The sequence below is a fragment of the Stigmatopora argus genome, chromosome 5 (genome assembly GCF_051989625.1).
Source record: "Stigmatopora argus isolate UIUO_Sarg chromosome 5, RoL_Sarg_1.0, whole genome shotgun sequence".
NCBI classification, from domain to species: Eukaryota; Metazoa; Chordata; class Actinopteri; order Syngnathiformes; family Syngnathidae; genus Stigmatopora; species Stigmatopora argus.
The window spans coordinates 10,993,430-11,005,891 of record NC_135391.1 but is presented as its reverse complement, the minus strand read 5'-3'; the positions used below and the strand labels follow the sequence as shown (position 1 = coordinate 11,005,891).

The 12,462-nt window shown below is 42.1% G+C and overlaps 1 protein-coding gene across 3 annotated transcripts in view; it reads right to left on the bottom strand.

Moving 5' to 3' along the window:
• pcsk5b (proprotein convertase subtilisin/kexin type 5b) overlaps positions 1 to 6,458 on the bottom strand; it is a 55,577-nt gene extending 49,119 nt beyond the window's left edge. For all 3 annotated transcript variants that reach the window (XM_077600426.1, XM_077600427.1, XM_077600428.1), the window contains exons 1-2: positions 5,824 to 6,458; positions 2,090 to 2,194 (exon numbers count right to left, since the gene is read on the bottom strand). In XM_077600426.1, the coding sequence (XP_077456552.1) occupies positions 2,090 to 2,194; positions 5,824 to 5,988 (270 nt within the window). In that variant the 5' untranslated portion in view covers positions 5,989 to 6,458. The remainder of the gene's footprint in view (positions 1 to 2,089; positions 2,195 to 5,823) is intronic.
• Positions 6,459 to 12,462: the final 6,004 nt, after the last annotated feature.

The following is a 12,462-nucleotide window of genomic DNA, read 5'->3' as shown; positions in this document are numbered from 1 at the left end:
AAAAACCTTCCGCAGTTTTATCCAATGAGATGTTTCGGTACCCCTCCGATAAGAGTCACACTTGGAGCGCTTTGGATACGCTACATTATCCCAATCCATACGCAATGACAATATCATGCTCCAATTCAGTATCAGTGCCCCTTTGTAGCCTTGCCAGGATGCAAGGCATAGGCTTTGGACACGCTCCATTCTGTTTAATTCACTCCAGCAGAGGCTTTCTGTTGTGGCAGCTCACATTTCCTTGAATTTCATCGTCTTCAATTTGTCGGGTAGCTTGTGTGTATAGTCTCAAAGGGTCCGCCATCACAAAACGCCATATCGCCACGTCCCATATGGGCAATACGATTGCAGGTGTTCTTCAGGATAATGTGGGAAGTGGGGAAGAGTTCACTTCAGTAGAGCAAATAAGGATAAATTGATCCACTGGTGTTTTGCAGTAGAGTTTGACCCACAACAAGTGAGTTTAGGTGACTTGATATTAGTACACAAATGATTTCAGATGAGGATTCGTTTCACGTATGATCATATCATCCAGTTTGATTAAAAATGAAATCAAATTACTTTGTATTCAGCACGTGTGTTATGACGGAGGGGGAAGTTGTGGTGGGATGTGGGGGATTGAAGAGCAGCCCACGTAGTAGCACGCTGGATGGCTTTTGGACTGCTAGACTCAAACCTTCCGAGACGCAAATGTCCTCCGGCAAAAATAACCAAACACCAATCTCCTACTTTTTTTCCCTTACCCTCCACAAACTTGTGTGTGCAAAAGCTTTAAAATGGGGAGTCAAAAAGTAGTGCCTACAAGGTTACAGAAACACAATGACAACCAAAAGCTGCAGTCTTTTAAAACCCTGGATTTCAGCATTCACACAACAGGTTATAAGGAACTCAAACAAGCCTTCCTGCCACATCTTGCTCTGGTTAAATGTCTTGATATTTTCAACTGCATAGAATCTGTTTGAGCCAAAGAGTGTCTCCAATGACGTTTGGAAGCTATTCAGATGAGGTCTACTCAGTTTAGTTGAGTCGTACCAAACATAAATTCCAACAGATCATTCATTATAGGAAGGTAAAAATTGTGCGCTTATCAGCAGAGAGTTGCTCTTTGACCTGACACACGGCGAGTACGTCACCATTGAGGTTGTGCCATAAAGCCTAATGTTGCCATGGCAACCTGGACACACCACTTTGGATGTGCCGCAACAAGTTGATAGCAGCGTACCGCCCCGTCTGACTCATTCACACACACAACAAGGTATCATTAACAGCAAGGCAGACTAGCTCTCGTGCTGATCCCGCAGATTATAACTAGACATCACCCGCCTAACTCCTCGGCACGCCACCTTTCCTTTAATTTGGCTTAATCCAGCCAGCTCACTTCCAACCTTCCACACTTGAAATGTACAGAACAACAAACTTGTGTTAATGCATAGGTGGATCAAATAGTGTTTTAAATTCTAATTGAAAACCCCATCTCAGATAATTCTAATGACAAAATATCAGATTCATTTTAACTCATTTAGTACTATGGCATTACATCACTGTTTTAAAACCTGATTTAGCATTCTACTCTGAGAGCTTTGCTCAAGCAGCCTTGTAAGTAAAACACATTAACATAATAGGTGCATATCAGTGTTGTTCACCCACTACAGTGGTACCTACTATCATACATAGTACATACATACACATGTATCCAAATTTCATACAAAATTTGCATACTCATTTCATTTTTAAAGGGTTCAGGGGGTAGTATAAATGAGCCTGTAACAAATTACGCAATGTAAACTATACCTCTCCTTACACTTATAAAGTTGTTTTTTAATGAATGTATGAAAAAAAAGAGAAAAATATATGTATTATTTTTTTTAGTAGTTGAACAAGCATGGTGGTCAGATTATTTTTGATTCATTTTCATTCATTTGAGTTCTGTAGATTGTATTCACCTGTTAAAATAAAAAAGGTTTGACAAGCATGAATTGCAATATGTTGTACATTAGATAATTTTCCAATACGTTTCAACCCACAATGCCCACTATAACACACCACAACGCGCATCAGCATCAATACCAAAGAGAGAAAACGTGCTTACCTTAGGTTCCATGGAGATGAAACTGTGCCGACCGCGACTGGACAGCGTAGACCTCTTAATGGTTCGACTGTGAAAGAAGTGGTAGTGGTCTTTCAAATCACCTATCTGTAAAAGCACAAAATAATTATATGTTATTATTACTCAACCGCTCATTAGGGTGGCAACCGGTGTCAAGTAAAAATAGAGTTTAAAACTAAAACTTAAAAAAAACATTGAGAAATGCTGACCTGCAATACAAAAATGCACTTGCACACACACAGAAGTCTGGGCTTCACTCTTAGGGGATATTCACACCAATAAATAAATTAATACACTAAGTAATTTTCATTGTTCTTATGTAGATGCCAAATTCTATGAACACATTCTCACTTACTTTTCTTGTGCATCTTTAGGTAATTTATGGACTTGTTAATTCAGAATTATTCCATTACTAGTTGGATGGTCACAATTTGAGTTCTTAAATACTTGCAGGAGACCAAAAAAAAATCTAAGTAGCCATATACAACAATTTATACAGAGACCACAAGTAGGAGGACATTGAGCAGAGGACACCTGCTTAGAAGGTGATTAAATTTAATAATTTCTAAAGCCCATATGATCCCTCACATGATCAGAGCGTCATGGCTGAAGCGGCTCCCGTGGTGCGTCACAGATCTGTGACCAGCCCTGCACGATTCACTAGATCAACTTTCGGCTAGCAAGTTTCTACATCGATTCACTAGATCAACTTTCGGCTAGCAAGTTTCTACATCGGTTAAGAGCTCACACTACACCTTGGTTTTCAAAATCCTTGCCTGGCAATGTAAATGTAAATTGAACAAATGAGTCCAAGAAAATCTCTAGACTCACAGATGTCACTGAACTCAGTACATTATGAGTGAGCGGTACACTCTCGTGCAAAAGAGTCACTGATCATTACTACTGTCCACCTGCAGGGAACCATTTTCAAAGGTGATTTTCTTTTTTTCTGTTACTATCCAGTGCAGAAAACTATAAAAATCCAGTATATTAGTAAATGGAGTAATGACTCACAACAGAAGTTGTAAGCCAAGGCAACTATTGAGACATTTTTCTTTAGAGGTGTGCTCAGAGAGGTTTCAAGTGGTTGGGAAATCGAACATAAATGTGCCATTCAGGATCCAAGGGCGAGAAGCACATCAAGAACAGGCATGACAAACCTTTGTCCAAAAGACTCTGAAAAACACCACCCAAATGGATGATTTACTTCTGATGCAAGAAGCTCTTCAAAAACAAACTTTGAAGAGACATTGTACATTGTGCCTATGACCTTGTCGACTGATTTAGACTCAATTTGAGCCACTGTCTTAGTCTGGGAAGGGGGCTCCACAGTTAAAGGGATTACCCAGAATTCCCCAACAAACTGCTCACTCTCTGTATGCCAATTCCTTTCCTCCATCAGCCCATCTATCTATTTATTCATAATCCCTTATTCTTCCGCTACCAAATCATTGAGTGCTCCCTTCCTTAAATGGAGGAGGTAGTATTGTCCTATCACTATCCATACCAGACAAGGCCAACTGCTCTCAACCCCCATTCACAATTTGCTTCCATGCACAACCTCAAGGTGTAGTCTGCAACAGCTCAGTTTAGCAAGCTTTACAAGTATTTGCTTCTCAGGCTTTGTTGTCACGTAAACCAGCTAAATCCAAAATGCAAAAGTGGCATTTTGTCTGACCATCATAGCATGTCCCTATACAATTTCCCCATGACTTTTCTCGTTCTCAAAATATAATTGTCTTGTTTCCTTCAACATTTTAACTCATTATAAGACATCTGGTTCAGTTGTTCCACATTACTGTCTGGATGGTTGGTGCTTAATAAAAAAAAGTATGGTGCTTAATAAAAAAAAGTATAACATTTCCCAATTAAATGTAAATTCCCAAGTAACTCACCAGCCCCAATTATAAAGGATTCTGTGCAGGTCAAAATATAAGAGGCTGACCCCTTGGACTCCCCCCACCACTTCTCCTAAACTAGGAAGTGAAGTAAAATGAGGTGTCGATGTCCAATGAACGCACCATATTGACATGGAAATGAGGGCGATTACTGGGGGTTGCGAGGGTGGTGTACTCCACATGGGAATTCTTATGGTGAGCCAGTATAGAAAATGAACGAGGAGGAGGGTCGGGCGGTGGATTTGTGGGGGGAGTGCTACACGTTTAGTTCCCGTCAAAGAGAGGGGATAAACGAGGCCATTAAGGGTGCTCTCTGTTGAGTGTGGTGGGTGGGCAGGCTGCGCAAAGCAGAGATACAAGAAGAGGGTCGCAATGAGGAGGAGTTCCATAGCTGTTGACTAGGCTACCCCATAACAACCTGTCAGAATGCCCCCACCCCAGCCCATTATCCTCAATACTCATGCCGGCAAGAGCGGGCTTGAACTGTATTTTGGTGTGAGGTGTACGTGTGAGGTCCACGCTGGAGGGGTGTATTTCTCTATCCCCTCCCCCTACTAAAGGCTCTTTAACTGTGTCCAAACCCATACACACCCCCAACAGAGCACCACCTCCACTGTTGATGCTGAGCTCTTGTTTCTAAATGTGTGGCTCATTGTGTTCTTCCCTGACAATAGACAACATAGAGGAAGGAATGCCCCACAGGAATCTTTCCAAAATAACCTTAAAATGTGTGAACGTGCGAATCATCTGGGAACAATAGCCCGGGAATGCAAAACAATAGTAAATAACTAAACAAAAAGGCAAGTTTTAGAAGAAAAAAAATCACAAATATCAACAGGTCACTGATCATAACTGTGACATGAGTGAAATCATAGGCAAAGGTTATATTGTAAGATTACCGTTTTCTTTCTCCAAAAATGGTCCAATTTTAGCTCTGAAAAAGTTCTATATTAAATCAGAAACTGGCATGGCAAAACACAGCTGAATTGTTTTTCTTCCTATTTTCACTGTCTGTCAGAATTATCCCATCTCCAAAATGACTACTTTTCAGCTAATTAAAACAAATGCCATCTTGCTTGAGTTCCCAAACATTGATCACCCAATATTGTTATCATATAAAGTAGCCCACTCAGGTCAGCATAACCCAACTACATTATGGAACTGATATTGATCCATAAAACAACAAAATACTTACATTCCTCATGAGCTTCCCTTTGGCAACAAACCATTTCAGCATTTTTCCAATGCATGCATGTTTAAAAAGACTAATTAAAAACATGATGCAATTTATTATAGAGTACAATTTCAATTTACTATAGACTACAACTTCCTGAAAATAGGGGAAATGACAAGCTTTGCAAAACCCAAGATATTTTGAACACTGGAACACATTTTGTTTAGAAGCTATTTTCGCTAGACTAAATAAATGAATGTGTCAAAATATGAACTAGATCATATTGACTAGAAGGTGGTTTTCGACGGCACCAATAATATGGCAAACTAATCAAAATTGAGAGTGAATCAACAGCCATACTGAACGTAACACCGCGTGCATCAGTTCAAATTGATCATTCCACTCATGCGGTTTGTTTTAGACTTTGGGGGAAATATCCCTGTATTAAAAAATAAAATCGACTGGATTACTTCAATGTGCACCAAAAAGTTCTGATACATTTGCTATTCCCAGGCCAGAAGCACCTGTTGTGTGTGGGGTCCAAGTGGAGGAAAAAAAACATTTGAACTGGTTCGAGTTGAGCGACTAGCGTCTGTGACACTTTGACATACTTGGACCGACGGATGGATAGGAATGTTGCCTACCTGTCCCATGTTCCTGTAGCCGTACTTCTCCGCGATCCGCTCGGCTACGGCGGATCCGCCGGTTATCCTGACCGCCCAGTGGTTAGTGTATATCCGAGCGTGGCACGGCGGCGGCGGCGTAAGGAAGCCGAGGCTGAGCGCCAGGACGCACAGCAGACGGACCATCTTCCCTCCGCTAACTTTTCCTTCCTCCTACACCTCCGCCTCCTCTATTAATTTTCTTCTCGGCGTAAAAAAAATGAGGGGGGGGAAACAAACAAACAAAAAACAAACAAAAGCTAACTTTGATCGAGCGCGGCTCTCATGGACTGCCCAAGCGGGGGAAACGAGAGAATCCAACCGAGGAAAGGGACGGACGGAGGGAGGGAGGTGGAGGTGGAGGTGGAGGGGAGCGGAGGTGCTGAGAAGTTTCCCTTCCCCTTCAAAGCTCCGATAAAGTCCACATGGAGACTTGGAAGTTTACTCCGGACGTAGTGGGGTTGCACGGAGGGTCATCCGAAGCTGTTCGCTCCACGAGATCTCCCCGGAGTCAAGCACCCGCACGTCGGTCTCCTGGCAAACGACTAACTAGCTGGAGCCTGGTCGGCGAAACGCCAGACTAGAGAGTAGACTACACACCAATGTGGGGGGGCGCAGGGGGTTCCCTGCCGAGGCGCCGCCGGGTCTTAAAGAGAGTAAATTCCGTGGGAGGTGGTGGCACGCGGAAGGGAGCAAAGGAGTAAGAAATCATCCTGGGCTTTCCCAAGGTTTTCTTTAAAAAATAATAAATAAATTTATATATATATATATATATATATATATATATATATATATATATATATATATATATATATATATATATATATATATATATATATATATATATATATATATATATATATATATATATATATATATATATATATATATATATATATATATATATATATATATATATATATATATATATATATATATATATATATATATATATATATATATATATATATATATATATATATATATATATATATATATATATATATATATATATATATATATATAATATATATATATATATATATGTGTGTATATATATATACATATATATATATATATATACATACACGTACACGTACACGTACACGTACACGTACACGTACACGTACACGTACACGTACACGTACACGTACACGTACACGTACACGTACACGTACACGTACACGTACACGTACACGTACACGTACACGTACACGTACACGTACACGTACACGTACACGTACACGTACACGTACACGTACACGTACACGTACACGTACACGTACACGTACACGTACACGTACACGTACACGTACACGTACACGTACACGTACACGTACACGTACACGTACACGTACACGTACACGTACACGTACACGTACACGTACACGTACACGTACACGTACACGTACACGTACACGTACACGTACACGTACACGTACACGTACACGTACACGTACACGTACACGTACACGTACACGTACACGTACACGTACACGTACACGTACACGTACACGTACACGTACACGTACACGTACACGTACACGTACACGTACACGTACACGTACACGTACACGTACACGTACACGTACACGTACACGTACACGTACACGTACACGTACACGTACACGTACACGTACACGTACACGTACACGTACACGTACACGTACACGTACACGTACACGTACACGTACACGTACACGTACACGTACACGTACACGTACACGTACACGTACACGTACACGTACACGTACACGTACACGTACACGTACACGTACACGTACACGTACACGTACACGTACACGTACACGTACACGTACACGTACACGTACACGTACACGTACACGTACACGTACACGTACACGTACACGTACACGTACACGTACACGTACACGTACACGTACACGTACACGTACACGTACACGTACACGTACACGTACACGTACACGTACACGTACACGTACACGTACACGTACACGTACACGTACACGTACACGTACACGTACACGTACACGTACACGTACACGTACACGTACACGTACACGTACACGTACACGTACACGTACACGTACACGTACACGTACACGTACACGTACACGTACACGTACACGTACACGTACACGTACACGTACACGTACACGTACACGTACACGTACACGTACACGTACACGTACACGTACACGTACACGTACACGTACACGTACACGTACACGTACACGTACACGTACACGTACACGTACACGTACACGTACACGTACACGTACACGTACACGTACACGTACACGTACACGTACACGTACACGTACACGTACACGTACACGTACACGTACACGTACACGTACACGTACACGTACACGTACACGTACACGTACACGTACACGTACACGTACACGTACACGTACACGTACACGTACACGTACACGTACACGTACACGTACACGTACACGTACACGTACACGTACACGTACACGTACACGTACACGTACACGTACACGTACACGTACACGTACACGTACACGTACACGTACACGTACACGTACACGTACACGTACACGTACACGTACACGTACACGTACACGTACACGTACACGTACACGTACACGTACACGTACACGTACACGTACACGTACACGTACACGTACACGTACACGTACACGTACACGTACACGTACACGTACACGTACACGTACACGTACACGTACACGTACACGTACACGTACACGTACACGTACACGTACACGTACACGTACACGTACACGTACACGTACACGTACACGTACACGTACACGTACACGTACACGTACACGTACACGTACACGTACACGTACACGTACACGTACACGTACACGTACACGTACACGTACACGTACACGTACACGTACACGTACACGTACACGTACACGTACACGTACACGTACACGTACACGTACACGTACACGTACACGTACACGTACACGTACACGTACACGTACACGTACACGTACACGTACACGTACACGTACACGTACACGTACACGTACACGTACACGTACACGTACACGTACACGTACACGTACACGTACACGTACACGTACACGTACACGTACACGTACACGTACACGTACACGTACACGTACACGTACACGTACACGTACACGTACACGTACACGTACACGTACACGTACACGTACACGTACACGTACACGTACACGTACACGTACACGTACACGTACACGTACACGTACACGTACACGTACACGTACACGTACACGTACACGTACACGTACACGTACACGTACACGTACACGTACACGTACACGTACACGTACACGTACACGTACACGTACACGTACACGTACACGTACACGTACACGTACACGTACACGTACACGTACACGTACACGTACACGTACACGTACACGTACACGTACACGTACACGTACACGTACACGTACACGTACACGTACACGTACACGTACACGTACACGTACACGTACACGTACACGTACACGTACACGTACACGTACACGTACACGTACACGTACACGTACACGTACACGTACACGTACACGTACACGTACACGTACACGTACACGTACACGTACACGTACACGTACACGTACACGTACACGTACACGTACACGTACACGTACACGTACACGTACACGTACACGTACACGTACACGTACACGTACACGTACACGTACACGTACACGTACACGTACACGTACACGTACACGTACACGTACACGTACACGTACACGTACACGTACACGTACACGTACACGTACACGTACACGTACACGTACACGTACACGTACACGTACACGTACACGTACACGTACACGTACACGTACACGTACACGTACACGTACACGTACACGTACACGTACACGTACACGTACACGTACACGTACACGTACACGTACACGTACACGTACACGTACACGTACACGTACACGTACACGTACACGTACACGTACACGTACACGTACACGTACACGTACACATACACATACACATACACATACACATACACATACACATATACATATACATATACATATACATATACATACTTTAGTCACTTTTCACTTTGTTTTAAGTGTGCATGGTTGCACGTCTCCTTGTGCCCTGCGATCCACTGGTCTTCGATTCAGGGTGTCCCCCGCCTCTGGCCCAGATTCACCTGGGATAGGCTCCAGCACCCCCCGCGGCCCCAATGAGGATAAAGCAGTTCAGAAAATGAATGAATTAATATAAATCTGTTTATGACTACTTATGTGTGCACTTAATGGTGAACCTTTAAATCTGATCATACTTGTATAATGACAATAAAGGTGTTCAATTCAATTGATATATAGATATAGAGTGGCCTCACAGTTCTGAGATTGATGATTCAATCCCAGGTTTGGACTTCCTGGATTTGTGTGGGTTTTCTCCAGGTATTCTAGTGTTCTGTCATATGCCAATAATGTGCATGGTAAACTGCATGAAATAGTTTAAAAAAAATGGACAATGACTTTAGTTTCTTTCGTCCAAGTGTCCTGAGACAGAGTTCCTTCTTTGGTGATTATGGTTATCATCATTTCTCTTTGCAATCACAGGTACACATCTGTGGAGGCATCACACACATGCACATCTTGTTGAGATGTGCAGCTGAATGCAAGCTTTGTCAGTGTGCCGTTTCATTTTATTGACACTCAAATACCAGAGCAGACTTAGCTCAACTATGACCTCCACCTTACATAACACTCAAAGACCAAACTGCACACATTCCCCTGCATTTTCCCCACTGTTAACTGCTGCAAAAAAAAGGACCACAAAAGTCAAAGAAAAACACACTTTGAGTTCATCTTTTAACATAGTTGCAATTTACGTTCTGGTAATACGTGTGCACCATAAATACACCAAAATGGAAAACATATCCCACGAAGTATACATTAATCCTCAATGTGTGTGGGCTTTTTTGGTGTCAGACCACATCACTTCATAAATATTTATCTCTAACACAAACACAAACAATCCTGGACCCACTCAAATATTACACACACAAAAAAAGGATAACTCAAACTGCACTAAGAAACCTTTACACACAGTGTTCAGACTTACAAATTCTGACAGCCTTGAGGGGCAGATGTGAGGAAATGTAAAATCTAATTGGCTAATAAAAGATCCATTGTAGTTGATGTTAGGCAGAAGAAATCGACACCACAGAATATGTATACATAGGTATTACATATGGAAATAAAGATTCATAGCAACAAAATAAAAGCATTCATAAATATAAATATACAAATACATATATACACATGCATATACTATATATATGCACATAAACATGGATATATATATATATATATAGATATATATATATATATATATATATATATATATATATATATATATATATATATATATATATAATATAAATAGATCAGACTGTGATGCTTTTTACCTTTTTTGCCCCTTCAAACCGTTGGCTGTAGTTACCTAAAATTTCAACACACTGATTTTTATTCAGCATTACAAAGAAGATCATGTTCTGTTAGAAGTTTTTTTTCTTATTAACTCGAGATATCATGTCCAAACTGCCCTCAAAACCCCCAGAGTCCCGCCATTCACCCCCTCAGCCGTGCAGCCCAGGTCACAGCTGACAAAACGCTATCATTCTGGAATGCACCACCTATTATCTGCCCATTCACCGTTGATTGACATCCCCCCACATACACACCTCGTCCCAAAAAGCCGGGAGGGGTGTGCTAATTGCGGCTCAATTCCTGCAGCCGATGAACACGACAAGCGTGTCAGGCCGCATTCTCCCATTCCAAGATGGACATGAAAGGGAAGAAAGGAAGTAACAAATTGAGTTTTTTTTGTTTCCAGGTCTTGAGAAGTAGACTAAACGGACACCCCCTGCCACCAAATCCTCTAAGCGAGTGAACCCTCTGAACCCCAACAAAATGTCAACAAACTGAGGGACATTCCTGTGCCGCTTGGGGGCCAATAACAAAGTGCATCATGTGTTTGACCCAAGTTACTTGTGTTGCATAAACTCCACTCTTTTTACATCATGCATGGCTTATGCTCACGTTTATTCAATGCTGAATCAAAAACACAATTGTTTCCTGCAGCAGGTGTTCTGTGTCACATTTGTAGTTATACTGTCATCTAGTGGCTTTGAACTTAGTGTACAGACTAGAATTCTGGGGTAGTGAGTGGAGGATTCTGTAAACTGCCCACTTTATCAAGTTGGCCCCCTTTTTGCTAAATCAGGCAGCTCAGTGTTCCTTCATCTAGAAGTACAGCTTGCGTCAGTAATTTTTGCTGGCTGCTCAATACGTATGAGCCAGCCATTTTCATAAATTAAAAGTTTAAGATTATTTCAGTTTCCTGGATTCTGCGCCACATCCCCACACCCAATCCAGTCTCATGCTTTTTTTTTAACGGATGAATTTATAATTTTTTTAGGTGCCTAATAGTTCTTGGTCCCAAGGCTCAGTGAGTCAGGTTTCACTGCCATTAACGGGAGACCAAACAATCGCATTCACACTCCAAGTCAAAATGGATTGGACGTTTCATCGAGTATATTTGGACCTATATGGTTGATCCCTATAGGGAAAACTCAAGACAGGAGTCAAA